Here is an 18,792-nt window from a genome sequence, read left to right as displayed (position 1 = left end):
CGTAGTTCCTCGTCACGTGACGTGACAGACTTGGTCACGTGACATGCCAGCTCCTTCCATTCCCGTGTGCGGGGGGAGGGGGACCAACAAACCGGAGGCCCTCGCTCTTCCAATACTCACGCCCCAGCTACAGAGATCAAGACGGGTTTCCCCGGGAGCAGCTTCGGTTTCAGACACCGCCGTCTCCCGCGAAAGTCCTGAGAGGACGCCAGCCTTGTCGGCCTGCCGCCCCCGGGTGGGATGGTTGAGGCCGGGGCCACGCCCCCTCTGCAGCCCTGCGAGGGCATCCTGGGCTTTCTCCCACCGCTTTCCGAGCCCGCTTGCACCTCGGCGATCCCCGACTCCCTTCTTCATGGCGTCGCTCCTGTGCTGTGGGCCGAAGCTGGCCGCCTGCGGCATCGTCCTCAGCGCCTGGGGAGTGATCATGTTGGTGAGGGGACTCCCCGGCAAGGATCAGAGAGGGTCTGAGGGGCTCCGGGCTGGGAGGCGAGGAAACTCTGGGCCGCAGGCAGGCCGGAGGGGCTGGGGATCTACAGGCCCCGGAGGAGACAGACTGAAATTGAAAAATGGGAACTGTTCGAGACCAGCCTAACCAACATGGTGAAACCCCGTCTCTAATAAAAATACAAAAATTAGCCGGGCATGGTGGTGGGAGCCTGTAATCCCAGCCTCTTGGGAGGCTGAGGCAGGAGAATCGCTTGAACCCGGGAGGCGGAGGGTGCAGTGAGCCGAGATCGCGCCACTGCACTCCAGCCTGGGTGACAGAGCGAGACTCCGTCCCCCAAAGAAAAAGAAAAAAGGGAACTGGAGCGAAGGGCCCTGGAATGGGAGGAGCCAGGGCTGGTAAATGTGGAGACCCCTCAAGGTAGGAGAAACAAGAGCGGGGTTCCTGAGAGATGCTTGAGTTGAATGGAGGACATGGGAGGAAAAGAGAGTGCTTGTTCCAGAAATGGGTAGCTGGGCCTTGTTTTCCCAGTAATCCACCCACCGCCACTTCAAGAAGAAATGATATGAAGAAGTGCCAGTTCTCCCTCCCCTCTTCCGCACTGTCCCGTGATGATGACGCCTCCAGGGAGGACGATAATCTGGGTTCCCGGGAGAGATGGCTTGGTCACTATTCCCACCCTTGCCTCGGCCACTTGTCTCAATGTCACCACCTCACGCCCTGTTCCAGGTGGCTGAGTCCGAATCCAGTAACCACCACCTCGTTTTGGTTAATCTCAGGCTCGGGTGTTGTAGCAACATTGGAAATGGGAGGGGTTTACGAAGTGAACATGAGGTCAGGTGCCTGAATTCAACAGTCTACCCATTCCCCTTTCCCAGATAATGCTCGGAATATTTTTCAATGTCCATTCCGCTGTGTTGATTGAGGACGTTCCCTTCACGGAGAAAGATTTTGAGTAAGTATTCGGGTGGGGGAGGCGAGCTGGGAGCAGGTGGGAGGTGGCGAGGCCTAGGGTCAGAATTACCTCTGGGAGGCCGGGTGCTTAGGGCCCCTAGGTTAGAGGACTTGGAGAGGAGAGCGGCTTTCTTGAGAATGTCGTTAGGAGCCAGGGAGTCAGACCTCAGCGGCCATCCCAAACCCACCACTTTAGGTGTGGCCTCTAGGTATTTTACTTTTCTGTGCCTCTCAGTCCACCTCTGCAAAATGGCTGCTAGGACAGATCTCACCCCATAGGATGGTCAAGAAGATTGAATAAAGTAATATACGTAACAGCGCCTAGACAGGTGTCGGGCACGTAGTGCTCAGAAAATGTTGGCTCCTGTTAATGTTTGACCCCTTTGCTTCATTCCCACCCCCAGGAATGGCCCCCAGAACATATACAACCTTTACGAGCAAGTCAGCTACAACTGTTTCATCGCTGCGGGCCTTTACCTCCTCCTCGGAGGCTTCTCTTTCTGCCAAGTTCGGCTCAATAAGCGCAAGGAATACATGGTGCGCTAGGGCCCCGGCTCGTTTCCCCGCTCCAGCCCCTCCTCTATTTAAAGACTCCCTGCACCGCGTCACCCGGGTCGCGTCCCACCCTTGCCGGCGCCCTCTGCGGGACTGGGTTTCCCGGGCAAGAGACTGAATCCCTTCTCCCATCTCTGGCATCCGGCCCCCGTGGAGAGGGCTGAGGCTGGGGGGCTGTTCCGTCTCTCCACCCTTCGCTGTGTCCCGTATCTCAATAAAGAGAATCTGCTCTCTTAAGCCCTGTGTCTGTGCCTGAGTGGGGGCGAGCACGGGGCTGAGACTAGAGGTCTGCCTCCGCCTGGGGAGTCCCGATCCCTGAGCGGAAGTGGAGTGAAGTGTGGCGCGGAAGTGAGGCGAAGGCTTTCCCCATCGCCTGGGCGCGCCGAGCGGTCTAAGCGACTGCGTCTGATGAGGCGGGGAGCCGCCAGGTTGAGCCTATCCGCTGCGGGGAGGGCGGGACTTCCTGCGCGGGGGCCCGAACCGCTCCGTCTCCCTGCTCTCCGTGGTCCCGGATCGCGTGTAGCGGCAGCGGCGGCGTCTCCGTGAGGAGGCGCGCGGGGCCATGACGTCAGCGTCCACAAAGGTTCGACCTCCCTCGCGGACAGCGCTCCCTGGCGGCCACGGGAGGGCGGGCCCCCCACTTGGCTCGCGGCTCTTCCGCCCCGGGCGGGGGGCGGGCGGGAGTCGAGCCTGGGGTGGGGCTAGGGGCTCCGGGCGGGACGGGGAGGGCGGGCGCCGGCCCCCCGTGACGCTGCCCCGCCCCCAGGTCGGAGAGATCTTCTCGGCGGCCGGCGCCGCCTTCACGAAGCTTGGGGAGCTGACGATGCAGCTGCATCCCGTGGCCGACTCTTCCCCTGCGGGGTACGTGAGCCCGGACTGGGACGTGGACGCTGAGAGCGGGCGCTTGGACTCGGTCACAGACACGGACCCTCTCTAGCACAGGGACAGACGTTAGTTTCCCTTTGTGCCTGGCACAGCACAGAGTAGGTGTTAATAAATGATCGTTGAATGAGGGAATGAATGACAGATAAAAATACAGACAGGCCCATAGCCCAGACTCCTATTTCACAGTTCTCCCTGCTGCGAACGGGCCGACCACAAACCACCGCCACTCCCAACCACCCCAGTTCATGGAATTCCCCCAGACGGCTGCAGGCTGTGTTGGTGGGTCTGTTTGAAAAGCCCTTCTTGGCGAGTTGGTTTCAGTGTGCTGTGTACAGCAGCCGTTTAACGTTTTGATGGTGGAAAGGGGTGTCTAAGGTGGAGGTGGTTGTGATTTCTTGTGATTGGGGTCCTCCCGGTTCCCGCAGGGCCTCAAGAGCTTTCCCCCTCCCCTTATGGAGGACCTCTTTATGCATCCGTGGAAGGGGTCCCAGAAATCGGAAGGAGGCGGCTGGTTGGCTATGGGATGCATAGCCTGTGGGCTGGCTCCACACCCCCCCTCCCATTTTTGCTATCCCCCCTCTCCCCTTCTGACAGTGCGAAGTGGACGGAGACGGAAATAGAGATGCTGAGGGCTGCTGTGAAGCGATTTGGGGACGATCTTAATCACATCAGCTGTGTCATCAAGGAACGGACAGTGTGAGGGAGGGTGGCTGCCAGAAAAGGGCGGGTGGGCAGCCGTCTTCCTCCTTACCCAAGGTTCCATCGTCCTCAGAACTCCTTTCCAGCTCAGCTGCTTCCCTACTTTGTCACTAGTTTTTTAGAATCCCCTTGAGGACTGAAAGAACAGAATTGTCACAGTTGGTCAGAAGTTCCTAAAATGCTGTGGTAATCCTTCCAAGAATGTGAGTTGAGGTTGCCTGAGATGCTGTTATTGTATTTGATGATGGAAGTCCCCTGGTTATTTGTATAAATTTTTGAGGACCCCACTGCAGTGTTTCCAGGCATGTGGTGATCCTGAACTAGTTGATCAATAAATCTCAATCCACCTGTTAATCACCAAGCTTTACCTGATGTCTCTCCCGGAAGAGAATTAGGAGATGGGCCTTTCCCACTACTCAGTTCAGGGACTCCACTCTCCGCACTCCATCCACCCTGAGTGAGTGTAAAACTTCGGGAAAGTGAGAACCCTACCGATGGGTTGGGGCCCCGACCTGGATTCTTATGAAGGGACTCCCAGAACCCCTTCCCCTCCCGTCCCCTCTTCTGTTAGTCTCTCTGATGACTCCTTTCCTAACCTCTTCTCTCTTTTCTTCAGGGCTCAGATAAAGGCCACTGTGAAACGCAAGGTATATGAAGATTCTGGCATCCCCCTTCCAGCTGAGTCACCCAAGAAAGGGCCCAAGAAGGTGGCATCTGGTGTCTTGTCACCTCCTCCAGCTGCCCCTCCTCCCAGCAGCTCCAGTGTCCCTGAGGCCGGGGGTCCCCCCGTAAAGAAACAGAAGGCTGGTGAGGGCTGTGGAGTTGCTGCCTAGGGGTTAAAGGTCCCATCTGAGGTTCAGTGAAGAGAATTGGGCCCGGGTCAAAGAAGGGTCAATCTCTCTTCCTGTCCCTGTGGAGGTTCCCAGAGAGAGACAGAGGGGAGGGGAGGGGAGGCACGAAGCTTTGGGAAGCTTGGGGCTGGGGGAGAGGCTGTCAGGGGAACCTAGAACCTAGCTTATGCCCCCTTCCCAGATGTGACACTCAGTGCTCTGAACGACTCCGACGCCAACAGTGACCTGGTGGATATTGAAGGGCTAGGAGAAACTCCTCCAGCTAAGAAACTGAGCTTCGACCAGGGTAGGAGTCCTCCTCCTCCCACACAGCTGACGGGGTTGGGGAGAAAGGGCTCACCTGGATGGCAGGGCACGGTCTCCGCAGGGGCCCCTCCCTTGTATAGGGGTTTCAGAAGAGAAGGTGCTCTCATACACAGCGCAGGACATTGCATCAGTACGTAGCAGGGTGTTTCAGGGAGTTGGGAGTGGCCTTGGAAGCACACTGGGGGCTCGCTCCATCTCGGCCCATTTTACTTCCTGTTCCAGACAGCCTGACCCTGGATTCTGGCCTTCTCATGACCTCTGCTGATCCTCCTCTCCTCTCCTGCTGAGCCTTCCACCTCTGACCTCTCACTGTTCATTGCTGGACCTGTGGATCTCCTGGGACTCCGAGCAAGGCCTGCACGAGAGAGGGCTGAAAGGCTGCTGGGGCTGCCACCTTGCTATTCCCGCATAAGCATCTGCCCCCAAACCCCTTTGACCTTCATCTGATGGACATTTTTATACAGAAAACAATAAAGATTTCCCTCTCAGCTTCGTGCTGTCTGCTTAACATTATTAGCAAGAGAGGCCTGTTCCCTCTTCTCTCCTCGGCCCGTGGGGGCTCAGCCCTTCCTTGGTAGTTTTCACCACCCTGCCTGGAGCAGCACAGCCAATATTGGCAGACTCGCTTCCCTGTGCCAATATTTCTGTGCTGCTAGAGCCAGGGAAGCTGGGTGTGGGCAACAAAGACTCCACTTTGTTCTCTTGAGGCAGAACTTACTCCCAGGGTCTCTGGCCCTCAGTATTCTTGAAACTGCCCTGGAGATTTTAGAGGGGTGCTTACATACCCCACCCTCTCCTTCCCCACCTGGCAAGAAGTTTGTCACAAGGCCCCAGATGTTTTTTGTGTCACTTCTCCAGGATGGCCTCCCAGGGCCAAGCCTCGGCGGTGCCTCCCCCACCCTCGCTCTAACACCACAGTGTGGTTTGGACGTGGCCACAGTGCCGTACAAACCACAGTGTGCTGCTGGGGCGGGAGCAGGACCGGGGTGGGTTGAGAGGAAGAGAGCACACAGCAGTGCCGGGAAGACCCCAGCACCACCTCCAGGAGCGGGGGGATAGAGAAGCCTTAAAAGGCAAACATGGCCCCCAAAAACGTTTGGGAGGAACCAGGGACGGGCTGAGCAGGCAACTGGAAGGCGAGGGACCATGGGGATGAGCTCACAGTGTAGTAAGATTGGACCATCTTCCCTCTGTAGGAACTCAGCTCAGGGGATCCCTAGGGTGGGGTCAGAGGCAGAAGAAATTGGGAATGACTGGAGGGGCCAACACACTGCCTCCTGTCTCAGCAAGGGCAGGGACCCAAGGCTTCCTGTGTCCGTCCTTCCTCTCCCTGGGTCAGAACCCAAGAGAAAAGCAAGGAGAGACAGAGGGCCAAGGCCAGCAGGGTTGGGAGTTGGCAGTCCAGAGGTGGTGGGGCCGGAACATGGTTGGGAGAGGGGGGCCGGAAGTCGCCCTGGGCCCTGGGCCTGCCACAAGATGGAGGCCAAAGGCAGGAAATGGAGACCAGGGGGAAGGGGAGCAGCAGAGCCCAGGAAGAGGGCCATCTGGACCTGGGGGGCCAGGTATTCAACCCCCAGTGCTGTTCCCACTCCCCAGGGCCCCTGAGGACCTGAGCTGGCCCCCACAGCAACCTCCATCGGCCCATGCACCAGGCCAGGGCAGGCGGGCCCACCCCAGAGAGCCACGTTTAAGCTGAGACAAACATGCCTCTCCCCACCCCCAACTCCAGGCCTTCCCTCAGCCCTTTTCTCCTGTCCAGGACTTGATTTTTTAAAAACACCCCTCAGAAAGCGAAATCCAAGGGCCAAAATCCCTTCTGCAAATCAAAATGTGACCCCCTAAAATCCAGAAGTTATCTTCCTATATCCCATCGCATCTTTTACCACCCCCTCTTCCGACACACCCCCCAAAACTCTTAGCAATCTGAAAGATCTAAGGTGGTGTATGTAAGCAGTCTTTTTAGGCCCCCGAAGATGCCAGACCCCTCCCGGACACCCCTATCTGTCCTCCATCAAATCTTGCCAAGACCTCCTGCTCCTCTACCACCCTCCATAGCCCCCAAACTAACAGTTGCCCCCAGCTCCCACCTCGGCAGAGCCTTTGTGGGGGGTGAAAGAGAAATTAAACACTATCCTAACGGCTGGGGATGTTGGGGGGCTCTCTGGTCTCAGCCTTTGGCTTCCGTCTGGGGGGCTGCAGTTTAGGGGTATAAGAGAAAGCCTCTCCAATCATCCCCCCAATTCCAAGACTGACAAAGCCAACCCCACCCCAGCACGCACCTCCAAACCTCCCCCCCAACCGCCACGTCTCTCCTGAAAACAGAGGACACTTCCCTCCCCACTTACCTCAGCTACTCTCCCCTGAGATCCTGGTCCCCTATTTTGAAAAGAGCAAAATTTGGGGTGCATCCCTCACATTTGGGGTGCAGGAGAAAGGAGCCGCCCCAGTCGCATCGCTGGCCTCCTTCCTCTCGGCTGGCTCAGGGACTGGGGAGTGCCCTGGGGAGGGGGCACCCCCACAAGAGAGCTCAGGAGGGGTTCCTCCACTCCCAGTCAGAATTGGGGACACCCCCCCAAAACCCGTCCCAGCCCATCCGTCTCCAACTCGGCGGGAGAGGCAGCTGCAATGCCCCAGTCAGATTCACCCAACACTACATTCCTCACCCCATCTAGAGGGGTCCCGGGGTCCCCAAAAAATCCCAAAAAAATCTAGGATGTTGGGAGGACGGTCCTGGACTAGATCCCCAAATTTGGGGTCCTTAGATACCCCCGTTTTTTCAGGAAAATTCCGTCTTTTGCCTGCCTCCCGCCAGCCCTGCTCTGTCCCGATGCCAATTTTGGAAGTCACTCCCTCCTTCCTCCTCCCCGTCTCTCCAGGCCCCCCCCACCGCTCGGGGGCTAGGGTCCAGGACACCTGGCTTCCAGACCGGGGGCAAGCACTCCTCAAAGGGCTAGGGGCCAGGAGGTCAAGCTCATTGCCCCTGTCTTAAGGAAGCAGGAAAGCCCGTTCCTCCCTTCCCCTCCCCCCTGGCTGGTCTCCGTGGTGGTTTAGGAAAGCCTGGAGGATTGGAATCTGCCATTGCTGTTGCACAGGCAGTTTTTTTTTCTTGGGTTGGGGGGGTGGGCGGTGGGAGGGAGAGAGGGGAGGAGAGCCGAAGAGAGAAGGGACCCAGGCGCGAAGAGCTGGCCTGGCTTACCCTGTAGCCCCGGCTGCCGTGGGGAACCCCTCCCCCCCATCTCACCCACACTCCCAGTCCTCTGTCTGCTTTCTGTTTGGGGCTCATCCTAGAAAATCAGGGTGCAAGAATCACCTCCTTGTACCCCACCAGCACCCCTCCTTGCCACAGTTCCAACAGCACTGCCCTGGTCAGGGGTGTCCACTTTGCCAAGGGACACCCCATTTTCCTCCAACTTCCCCCAAACTAAGGGGTGCTCCCTTAAGAAATTGGGATTCAGAGTCTGAAACCGCCTTTTCTCCCTCTCTTCTCCCTCAAGCCACATAATAATAAAAGGAGATACCACACCCTTTCCAAGTTTCTCCCTTCAAATCCTGGGCTTATTTGGGGGTTCAGTAAAGAAACTTCTAGAATCTGGGGTGAGAGGGCACTATTAGGCAACCAGGGTCCAAATTAAGTGAACTCCCAAATCAGTCTCACCTTATGATTATCCCTTAGCTTAACCAAAAGCATCCAGAGTGACAAAACACCCCCCAATAAGGACACCCCAGAACTTTAGTCTCCTGTCCTCGAGGCCCTCGTTTCTCCCCTGGGGAAAAAGTTTCTTGGGTATCCATGGATACACAGGAATACCCCACGTCTTTCCACTTTGTGGAACATGAGTTTCCACAAGACTCAAACATAAAAGTTTGCTCCTCCCTCCCAGGACCCCCAATCACAGAAAGCTTCGAACTTGCTCCCAACTTCCTATAATGTTCCACCTCAAACTAATTTTTAAAACTCCAAATTGAACTTATCCCCCAAATCTAATCTGAGCCTTGAAACTTAGATGGTACCCCAAAATAGACTGCACCCCCAAATCAGCATGAGTACTTTGGTTCTGCTGATAGTCCAAGATGACACAGGTGAGCACAATCTCCAAATTGTGGGTGTCAGAACCCCCAGAACTAATGTAGCTTCAAAGTCAGCCCCATACCTGAAACTTACCATATAGGCCTCAAAGGCTGAATGCAGCCACCGGTGCTCACAATCAAATCAACACCCCATAATAAACAGACACCCCACAACTGACCAAATAATACTCCATCCTGATGCCAAAGGGAGCCCCTAGTCTAATTCTCATCTCCAAGCTGGGCAGAGACTTAAATAACCCTCACATGTCAAAGCCACCTCATCGTCCTAAATTTCCCAGTTCCCAGTTTCTCAGCTGTTCTTTCATGCATTCAAATAAAGACACACTCCGGTCTGAAGGGGAGGGCCCCGGGCCTGATATCCAGCCCCGTGGACCACGGTCGGCCATTCCTGGCCAACCGTACACTCTCCCCAGCCCAAATCCGGGGAGCTTCTGCCTTGCAGCTGGATTCAGCTCTAGCACCCCTTCTCCAAATGAGCTTTGCCTTGCCTCCCCGCAATGTCTCCCGAAACAAAATATGAGGGTGTGATCCATGCCCATCTCTCAGATCACAGACTTCAAATTAGGGTGGTTAAGCCCTCTCCTGCCCTCTCTCCCTCCTCCTTGTTTTCCCTTCTCGTTTACCCCACCCCATTTTAATGTTCAATTAAAAGTCACCTCCAAAGACATCTGGGTAGCAGTGTCTAGCTTAATTCGAAAAGAAAACCCGGAGTTCCCAGGCTCAGGTCCTGCTTCTTTTCCCACCCACTCCCCAGGCTCCTAAAGCCCGCAATTTCTCACCTCGGGAAGGAACCCCAGCCTGAGGGGAAAGTCCCCTCGGTCTCCTAACTCTAGCTCCCTCCGCCCAGCCCTAGTCCCCTCCTGGAAGACAGAGGTGCAAAATAAACCCGCGCAAAGGGGAGGAAGCTAAAGGTTTCAGCCGCCCAGACCAAATGGATCCTGCGCCCGGGTCTGAGCGCACCCCGGGCCGGGTGGAGACGAGGGGCGAGGCGAGGCCAGTGCTCGGCCGCCCCCTCGTGGAAGGAGCCGCACATTGCCGAGCCTTGCCTACTTGCCGCGCTGGACCCCGGCGTCCCGCCAGCCTCCAAGCGTAGCCGACGGGCGGGTGCCCGAGGCCCTCGTGAGCTGGGATTGGGGGAAAGCGAGCGGGCTTTGGGCGGGAGTCCATCTCTCTGGATCCCTACAAGGACTCAGAAGAGAGTCGGGAGCGAGAGAGGCCGGACGCCTAGGTCTCCTGAGCGTCTCTCGCCCCTCCACCCCCACCTCGGGGCTTTCCCCACCTCCTCGAGGGGAAGCAGCTGGCGGAGCCGTCCGGTCGCAGGACAATGGAAGGAAACCAACTAGAAATCATATCCGCCCTCTCCGTACCCCGCCCGGCCAGAGCCCCCCTTTTTGTAGGCCTGGGTAGAGTAGCCTGTCATTCACACCACACCCTCCCCGTCTGAGACCCTACGGGAGCCCACTGTCGTCTGCCCAAACCTGCTGTCTCGTTGGGCTCCCCCTTTTCTCCCTTAACACAGTACAAGAGGGGGGGAGAGGGGGTTGCCGTATGCACTTTGTCCTGCAGCAAAGGTTGGCTCCTGGCAAACCCTCCCAAAAGCCAACACACCAATTTTCACTGGCCCAGGCCTTCCGACGACTCAGACTCCCGTATTTCCAACTTCGATAACCCTAACCTCCTCCCCAATTCCAATATCCCCGTCCTCGTGTCCCCTTGCAGTGACCCAAGACCCCCTACGTTACGACCACCCCTTGTTTCTGAGGTCCCGCCCTCGAGACGGAGACCCCGCCCTGGGCTCGCCATCTGGAGAGCGAGGGAGGAAGGAAGGATACAGACCCAGGCGTTCACCCCACCTCCACCCCCGCCCCCGACATCCCGGCCAGATAAAGGAGCCGAGGCCAAGAGGGGAGAGAGACCCCGCCCCCCTTAAGAAGAGAAGCCGCGGCCCCTGCAGGACGGGGGTAAGAACAAGAGACTGAGGGAGCCAGACTCCTGGGTCCCCCAAGAGGGTTGGAGCTTGTGTGGAGCTTGCCATCAGCAAGCCTGAGTCCCAGAAATTGGGCTAAACTAGGGATTTGGGACTAGATAGGAGTCGCAGAATTCCGTAGTTCGGGGAAGGGAGCCTCGGCTGGGATTTGGAGGTGTGTGGACGGCAGGCCGTGAGATCTCTAGGCAGGGTCGGACACCTGAGACACAGGCGGGCAGAGGGGAGTGGCGGTGCTGGAGGGGCACTGGGAATCGAACCCAGGGCGATGGGCGCGGGATTCCCCAAGCTCGCCAACGACGCCGCGGTGTGGAACCTTCAACTGGCTCCAAGCGCTGTGGGATCTGGAAGAGGCAAGGGAGCGAGGGTGTCGTAGAGGGCAGAATGAACAAGAAGAATTAGGAGGGAGGCTGCGTGTGCCGGGGCTAGGGGCTGGAGGTCCTGGCTCTAGCTGCACCTCGTCCTCGTAAGGAAAAGGCAAACAGAGGAGGGAAGGCGTCTTAGGACTGCCTGGATCCAGAGCACTTTCCACGGCCTCTACAGGCCTGTGTCGCTATGGGTTCCCCCGCCGCTCCGGAGGGAGCGCTGGGCTACGTCCGCGAGTTCACTCGCCACTCCTCCGACGTGCTGGGCAACCTCAACGAGCTGCGCCTGCGCGGGATCCTCACTGACGTCACGCTGCTGGTTGGCGGGCAACCCCTCAGAGCACACAAGGCAGTTCTCATCGCCTGCAGGTTCGAGGGGTGGGGCCTGGGGCGGGGCCAAATGGGAAAGGGGTGGGACCACAGGGCCGTTGAGAGGGAATCCGAAGCCAAGTCTTTCAGAAGCAGGAGGCGGAGCGTCCCAGAATTGGGGGCGGGGTGATGGTGAGGGGGCGGGACTTTTTCAGGGGGCGGGGCTTCCTGAAGCTGCGCGTGTCTCCCTTGGCTCCCCAGCCCCTAAAGGACCTATCTGCTCTCTCTCTAGTGGCTTCTTCTATTCAATTTTCCGGGGCCGTGCGGGAGTTGGGGTGGACGTGCTCTCTCTGCCCGGGGGTCCCGAAGCGAGAGGCTTCGCCCCTCTATTGGACTTCATGTACACTTCGCGCCTGCGCCTCTCTCCGGCCACTGCACCAGCAGTCCTTGCGGCCGCCACCTATTTGCAGATGGAGCACGTGGTCCAGGCATGCCACCGCTTCATCCAGGCCAGGTGAGGGACCCTGGCTCAGCGTTCGCTGTGGGTGAGGTGTTAAGGGCAAAGGCAGAGTTTAGGAAATGGCACTAACGTTCATCACACTTTCCCCAGCTATGAACCTCTGGGCATCTCCCTGCGCCCCCTGGAAGCAGAACCCCCAACACCCCCAACGGCTCCTCCACCAGGCAGTCCCAGGCGCTCCGAAGGACACCCAGACCCACCTACTGAATCTCGAAGCTGCAGTCAAGGCCCCCCCAGTCCAGCCAGCCCCGACCCCAAGGCCTGCAACTGGAAAAAATACAAGTACATTGTGCTAAACTCTCAGGCCTCCCAAGCAGGGAGCCTGGTGGGGGAGAGGAGTTCTGATCAACCTTGCCCCCAAGCCAGGCTCCCCAGTGGAGATGAGGCCTCCAGCAGCAGCAGCAGCAGCAGCAGCAGCAGCAGCGAAGAAGGACCCATTCCTGGTCCCCACAGCAGGTACAGAGTGTAGAACCTCAAGAATTTGTCAGAGCTGGCCTCAGCTAGAAGACAGAGTCATTGGGCCTTGATGGTCAGGAGGAAGGGAGATAGGGGGTGGGTTTCAGAGACACTAGCTCACCTTAAGGAGCTGGCCAGAGACCAGGTTTATTCAGCACGGTGGCACTTGGGCAGTCCAATGGATGTGGCTCATTGGTCAACAATATTGGCTCACCTCCAGAGGACAGGCCTTTGGCTCCAAATTTCCCAGGAGAGAACCCCCACCCCCCAACCATACAATCTCTTTTAACCCTTTCCTCTGGGCCTTGCCATCTGCCTAGGCTCTCTCCAACCGCTGCCACTGTGCAGTTCAAATGTGGGGCTCCAGCCAGTACCCCCAACCTCCTCACATCCCAGGCTCAAGACACCTCTGGATCACCCTCTGAGCGGGCTCGTCCACTACTGGGTAAGAGCCCCTCTTTCCTAGCTTTTCTCCGGTGACTGCTCCAGGCAAGTTTGTGCCAAAAAACCCTCCCAGAAAGGCCTATTCCAATGGTTCCTAAACTTTATTACAAATTAGAATCACCTAGGAAGCTTTTAAACTTCCACTGCCCAGGTCACACTCCATAGATTAAAATATCTGGACATGGGATGAGTCATCAGTATTTTTCTAAAGCTCTTCAAGTGCTTCCAAGGAGCAGCAAAGTTTGAGAATTTCTGGCCTATCTGAAAGGATCCCCTTTCAAAGCTGAATGGTCAGCCCAAAGCTTGTCAGGGCCTCTCTGGCAGGCTGTCATTCAGAGTGGTGCAAGTGAGGAGGAGATTTTAGCCAGGCATGGTGGCTCATGCCTGTAATGCCAGCACTTTGGGAGGCCAATGCAGGAGCATCACTTGAATCCAGGAGCTCAAGGCCAGCCTGGGCAACATAGTCAGACCTGGTCTCTACAAAAAATAAAAATAAAAATTAGCCAGGCATGGTGGTGCACGCCTGTAGTCCCAGCTACTCAGGAGGCTAAAGTGGAAGGATTGTTTGAATCCAGGAGGTGGAGATTGCAGTGAGCCGAGATCACACTACTGCACTCCAGCATAGGCAACACAGCAAGACTCTATCTCAAAAAAAAAAAAAAAAAAAAGGAGGAGAAACAAAACTCCTCCCACTAGCAGGGGCCTCCACCTACCACCACTGCTTTTTTTTTCTTTTTTTTTTGAGATGGAGTCTCACTCTGTCGCCAGGCTGAAGTGCAGTGCCGCAATCTCAGCTCACTGCAACCTCCACATCCCAGGTTCAAGCGATTCTCCTGCCACAGCTTCCCGAGTAGCTGGGACTAGAGGCACGTGCCACCACACCCACCTAATTTTTGTATTTTTAGTAGAGACGGGCTTTCACCATGTTGGCCAGGATGGTCTCCATCTCTTGACCTTGCTATCCGACCGCCTCGGCCTCCCAAAATGCTGGGATTACAGGCGTGAGCTACCACGCCTGGCCCCCACCACTGCTATTGAAGAGGAGATTAGCTGAGTCAGACAGATGTGGAGTCAGATCTGGCTCATCTTACTATCTTCTTTTTTTTTTTTTTTTTTTTTGAGACGGAGTCTCGCACTCTCACCCAGGCTGGGGTACAGTGGCGCGATCTTGGCTCACTGCAAGCTCCGCCTCCCAGGTTCACGCCATTCTCCTGCCTCAGCCTCTCCGAGTAGCTGGGACTACAGGCGCCCGCCAACACGCCTGGCTAATTTTTTGTATTTTTAGTAGATACGGGGTTTCACCGTGGTCTCGATCTCCTGACCTCGTGATCCGCCCGCCTCGGCCTCCCAAAGTGCTGGGATTACAAGCGTGAGCCACCGCGCCCGGCCTCATCTTACTATCTTCTTACTTGGCCTTGAGCAAGTCAAACCAGCCCCAGAAGTCTTAACAATAAATTGGGCAAAAGAAAGCCTGCTACTGTGTGGTTTGAGGATTCAGTAGTACCTAGATAGCCCTCATTAATAACTATGGTTGCCGTTACCCACTCCCCTTCCCAGGAAGTGAATTTTTCAGCTGCCAGAACTGTGAGGCTGTGGCAGGGTGCTCATCGGGGCTGGACCCCTTGGTTCCTGGGGACGAAGACAAACCCTATAAGTGTCAGCTGTGCCGGTCTTCGTTCCGCTACAAGGGCAACCTGGCCAGTCACCGCACAGTGCACACAGGTAGGGGAGGAGAGGGCCCTGGCCTTCAAGCCCACAGCTGTCCTAGGGCAAAGTCCCTGACCTCCCATCTTCCCTGCCTCCAGGGGAAAAGCCTTACCACTGCTCAATCTGCGGAGCCCGTTTTAACCGGCCAGCAAACCTGAAAACGCACAGCCGCATCCATTCGGGAGAGAAGCCCTATAAGTGTGAGACGTGTGGCTCGCGCTTTGTACAGGTACGGAGCCAGCCTCCAAGTAGCTTCCCAGGCAAACCTGCAAGAGGTGGGGTGGGCCAGTAGGGAGGGTTCTGTACCTCCCAGAGACAGGACTTGACGTCTCCTCCCTCCCAGGTGGCACATCTGCGGGCGCACGTGCTGATCCACACGGGGGAGAAGCCCTATCCTTGCCCTACCTGCGGAACCCGCTTCCGCCACCTGCAGACCCTCAAGAGCCACGTTCGCATCCACACCGGAGAGAAGCCTTACCACGTGGGTACCCAACCTGGCCTGCCCAGTGCCTTAGAATTACCTCTCCTTTGCCTAGGGGTGGGCTCTGAGAGGTGCGGGCCTGGCTGTCCCTAGATGTCTTAGAAATGAGCGGCGGCCGGAAGAGTTCAAGCAAATAAGGGGTGGAGGCTGGGAGTCGGGATGGGCAGGTATAGAAGCGATGCTCCTGGGCTGAGCGCTGTTTTCTCAGAGACGAGCTAACAAGTGGGAAAACCTTTGCTAAATAAGGCGGGGCCTATCCCCTTAGCCACCCCTGAGGATTTGGGAGGATGTGAGAGTCAAAGAGCTGATCTTCCGCTGGATAGTTCCCTCCTGGGAGAGCTGGACAGCCCCCCCCCCGGCTCAACACCTAAAAGGTGATCGTGGATGGGGCAAGACCTGACTTGGCTGTCCTCCCACAGTGCGACCCCTGTGGCCTGCATTTCCGGCACAAGAGTCAACTGCGGCTGCATCTGCGCCAGAAACACGGAGCTGCTACCAACACCAAAGTGCACTACCACATCCTGGGGGGGCCCTAGCTGAGCGCAGGCCCAGACCCTGCTTGCTTCCTGCCGGTGGGAAAGCTGCAGGCCCACGCCTTGTTTCCCTATCAGGCTTGGGCATAGGGGTGTGCAAGGCCACTTTGGTATCAGAAATTGCCACCATCTTAATTTCTCACTGGGGAGAGCAGGGGTGGCAGATCCTGGCTAGATCTGCCTCTGTTTTGCTGGTCAAAACCTCTTCCCCACAAGCCAGATTGTTTCTGAGGAGAGAGCTAGCTAGGGGCTGGGAAAGGGGAGAGATTGGAGTCCTGGTCTCCCTAAGGGAATAGCCCTCCACCTGTGGCCCCCATTGCATTCAGTTTATCTGTAAATATAATTTATTGAGGCCTTTGAGTGGTACCAGGGCCTTCATTTGATTGCATTTCCCACTCCCCTCTTCCACAAGTGTGATTAAAAGGGACCAGAAACACAGAGGGTGAGATCACAGCTCTGCTGGCAGAGATTACTAGCCCGTGGCTCTCTCCTTTGGCTTGGGTATTTTATATTATTTCTGTCATAACTTTTATCTTTAGAATTGTTCTTTCTCCTGTTTGTTTGTTTGCTTGTTAGTTTGTTTAAAATGGAAAAAAGGGGTTCTCTGTGTCCTGCCCCTGTAATTCTAGGTCTGGAACCTTTATTTGTTCTAGGGCAGCTCTGGGAACATGTGGGATTGTGGAATTGGGTCAGGAACCGTCTCTGGTATTCTGGATGTTATAGGTTCTCTAGCAGTCTAGAAATGGATACAGACATTTCTCTGTTCTTCAAGGGTGATAGGAACCATTATGTTGAGCCCAAAATGGAGGTAATAATAAATGCCTCCTGGAGGCTGTGGGTGTGGGGGACTCTGTATCTGGATTCCGTATCACTCCAAGTGGAGGCTGGCAGCTTTTTCTGCAAGATGGTCCAGAATCTAAAATGTCCCATTAATCTGGTCACTTGGGTTTGGCTCTGCTGTATCCATCTATAATGGTAGAGACCCACCAGGGCTCAAGTGGAGTCCATCATCTTCCCACGGGGGCCTGTTCTTAGCACTGAGTTGATCGCTCCATGGGGGAGAGATCAGACATTCCTTATCAGAGATGACGTGACCTTTTCTGACTCTGCCCAGTCTCTATGAATGTTACGGCCTAGGGAAGAATCATGAAACTCTTTAGCTTGATTAGATGGTAAACAGTGTTAACCCATCCTTTACTACAGAGGCATCTGGGTTTGAATGTTACTTGGGGTTCTCTCTATTGAGTTGAGCCCCTTCTTCCTTTAGTGGGTTTTGGACATCTTCTGGCAAGTGTCCAGATGCCAGAACCTTCTTTGCCTCTAGAAGTGATGGTGCTTGGTAACCTTACCTTTCAAAGGCTGGGTCTGTGACCTGGTCTTCCCATCACTGCATTCCTGTCTGGAACCAGTGAATGCATTAGAACCTTCCATAGGAAAATAAAAGGGGCTGAGTTCCATTCTGGGTTTGCTGTAGTTTGGTTGGGATTATTGTTGGCATTACAGATGTAAAAGATTGACTAGCCCACAGGCCAAAGGCCTGTTCTAGTTGACCAAGTTTCAAGTAGGATTAAGAGGTTGGTTGAGGGGTGCAGTTTCTGGTGTAGGCCAGATAAGTAGAAAGTGAGGAACGGGGTTGCCTCTTGGCTGGGTGGAGTCTCTGAAATGTTAGAAGATGCCCTGAAGCCTTGCTTTATAGTTCTGCCCCTTGTTGCCCGGGGCCTATTTGATTATGGGACAAGGGTAGAAAGTAAGAAGCACTTTTGAATTTGTGGGGTAGAACTTCAACGATAAGTCAGTTCTAGTGGCTGTCGCCTGGGGACTAGTGAGAAAGCTACTCTTCTCCCTCTTCCCTCTTTCTCCCCATGGCCCCATTGCAGAATTAAAGAAGGGAAGGCGGAGGTGTCTCTAAGAAGGAACCATGATTTCTGTTTAGCAGATTGGATGGGCAGGTGGAGAATGCCTGGGGGTAGAAATGTTAGATCTTGCAAGATCAGATCCTTGGAATAAAGAAGCCTCTCTGTGCTGCCTGCTGTGTCCTGGGTTCTTGCCTTGGGGGACTCAGGGAGCGAGGAAGAAAGCTCTTCCTCCTGGATACCATCTTGGATTCTGTACCATTCCACTGTCCCTTCCCACCAGACATTTTAAATGGTCCTCGTTGTCCCCTTCCCTGCCCTTGCCTTCCTGCTCATTGTGTAGGAACCAGTGACTTCATGAAGTTTCTCCGGAGCCACCTGCATCCTGCTGCTCTGAAGTCACTTCCTGCCTGAGGTGTGGAGGCGGCAGGGAGAAACCAGGAAGCCACTAATAATATCAAGAGGCTGGAGCGTGCATCTGTGCTGGGGATCTTAATGCTCGGGACATGCCTCCATCACCAAGGGAAATGGATAGGACTTGGGTCCCCTAAAGACCACAGGGGCTGGAGGTGGCACTGAGAAGACTGAGTTAGAACTAACATGCCAGCCCACCCTCCCCCAGCAAGGGTATCTTGAATCTATCCAGGGTCCAGTGCATGCATCTCTCCCACCCTTTCCCCTGTCCTGTGTGTGCTGGGTGCAGAGGTCACTAATTCTGATGTTCCTTCCTCTGGGCCTTAAATTCCTCATCTGTGAAAAAGTCAGTTACCATGATCTCTGCAGCTACCTCCAACACTGAAAGTTTGTAGTTGTCTTGATCCGTTTTCTGTTGCTTATTATAGAATACCTGAATCTGGACAATTTATAAAGAAAAGGAATTTATTTCTTACAGTTACGGACACTGAAAATTTTGCCCAAGGTCAAGTGGCCACATCTGGTGGTCGTCTGGTTGGTGGGGGCTCTCTGCAGCACAGGAAACATTGCCAGTGTGCAAACATTGCCAGTTCAGGTCTCTCTTCCTCTTCTTACAAAGCCACCAGTTCCCCTCCCATGATAACCCATAATCTATGAATGGCAGAACCCTCAGGATCCGATCATCTTTTTTTTTTTGAGACAGAATCTCGCTCTGTCTCCCAGGCTGGAGTGCGGTGGTGCAATCTCAGCTCACTGCAAGCTCCGCCTCCCGGGTTCACACCATTCTCCTGCCTCAGCCTCCCAAGTAGGTGGGACTACAGGCGCCCACTACCACACCCAGCTAATTTTGTATTTTTAGTAGAGACGGGGTTTCACCGTGTTAGCCAGGATGGTCTCCATCTCCTGACCTCGTGATCCACCCACCTTGGCCTCCCAAAGTGC

General features: G+C 55.6%; 3 protein-coding genes and 1 long non-coding RNA gene across 13 annotated transcripts; 3 read left to right on the top strand and 1 right to left on the bottom strand.

The window, feature by feature from the left end:
- Window positions 1-51: 51 nt before the first annotated feature.
- On the top strand, window positions 52-2,191 carry RNASEK (ribonuclease K). 3 transcript variants are annotated; one of them, XM_055258918.2, is made up of 3 exons: window positions 52-426; window positions 1,324-1,400; window positions 1,804-2,191. In XM_055258918.2, exons 1-3 carry the CDS (start codon window positions 241-243, stop codon window positions 1,943-1,945), a joined length of 405 nt encoding a protein of 134 aa, XP_055114893.1. In that variant the 5' UTR covers window positions 52-240; the 3' UTR covers window positions 1,946-2,191. The 3 variants fall into 3 exon arrangements, with proteins under 3 accessions (XP_055114893.1, XP_055114891.1, XP_055114892.1); XM_055258916.2 differs by having other exon boundaries at window positions 54-430; XM_055258917.2 differs by lacking the exon at window positions 52-426 and adding an exon at window positions 783-1,193.
- A 103-nt stretch (window positions 2,192-2,294) lies between these two features.
- On the top strand, window positions 2,295-5,183 carry C20H17orf49 (chromosome 20 C17orf49 homolog). Of its 7 annotated transcripts, none has more exons than XM_055258920.2 (6): window positions 2,315-2,537; window positions 2,721-2,815; window positions 3,434-3,535; window positions 4,155-4,345; window positions 4,571-4,675; window positions 4,922-5,183. In XM_055258920.2, the coding sequence occupies exons 1-6, from the start codon at window positions 2,517-2,519 to the stop codon at window positions 4,924-4,926; spliced, it is 519 nt and encodes a 172-aa protein (XP_055114895.1). In that variant the 5' UTR covers window positions 2,315-2,516; the 3' UTR covers window positions 4,927-5,183. The 7 variants fall into 7 exon arrangements, with proteins under 7 accessions (XP_063485637.1, XP_055114897.1, XP_055114895.1 ...); XM_055258919.2 differs by having other exon boundaries at window positions 2,328-2,537; window positions 4,918-5,183; XM_063629566.1 differs by having other exon boundaries at window positions 2,374-2,537; window positions 4,571-4,825; window positions 4,918-5,183.
- LOC129470769 (uncharacterized) lies at window positions 3,478-7,342 on the bottom strand. 2 transcript variants are annotated; one of them, XR_008653310.2, is made up of 3 exons: window positions 7,041-7,342; window positions 4,730-5,050; window positions 3,478-3,991 (listed from the first exon to the last, which is right to left on the bottom strand). It is a non-coding gene; the product is annotated as an uncharacterized lncRNA (long non-coding RNA). The 2 variants fall into 2 exon arrangements; XR_008653309.2 differs by having other exon boundaries at window positions 3,478-3,674; window positions 7,041-7,339.
- Window positions 7,343-10,695: 3,353 nt separating this feature from the next.
- Window positions 10,696-18,550, top strand: BCL6B (BCL6B transcription repressor). Its single transcript, XM_055257776.2, has 9 exons — window positions 10,696-10,745; window positions 11,312-11,502; window positions 11,735-11,956; window positions 12,053-12,418; window positions 12,739-12,863; window positions 14,420-14,584; window positions 14,668-14,798; window positions 14,913-15,050; window positions 15,470-18,550. The coding sequence occupies exons 2-9, from the start codon at window positions 11,324-11,326 to the stop codon at window positions 15,584-15,586; spliced, it is 1,443 nt and encodes a 480-aa protein (XP_055113751.2). The 5' UTR covers window positions 10,696-10,745; window positions 11,312-11,323; the 3' UTR covers window positions 15,587-18,550.
- The last annotated feature ends 242 nt before the right edge of the window (window positions 18,551-18,792 follow it).

The sequence above is a fragment of the Symphalangus syndactylus genome, chromosome 20 (genome assembly GCF_028878055.3).
Source record: "Symphalangus syndactylus isolate Jambi chromosome 20, NHGRI_mSymSyn1-v2.1_pri, whole genome shotgun sequence".
NCBI classification, from domain to species: Eukaryota; Metazoa; Chordata; class Mammalia; order Primates; family Hylobatidae; genus Symphalangus; species Symphalangus syndactylus.
This window is presented reverse-complemented; position numbering and strand designations above follow the sequence as displayed.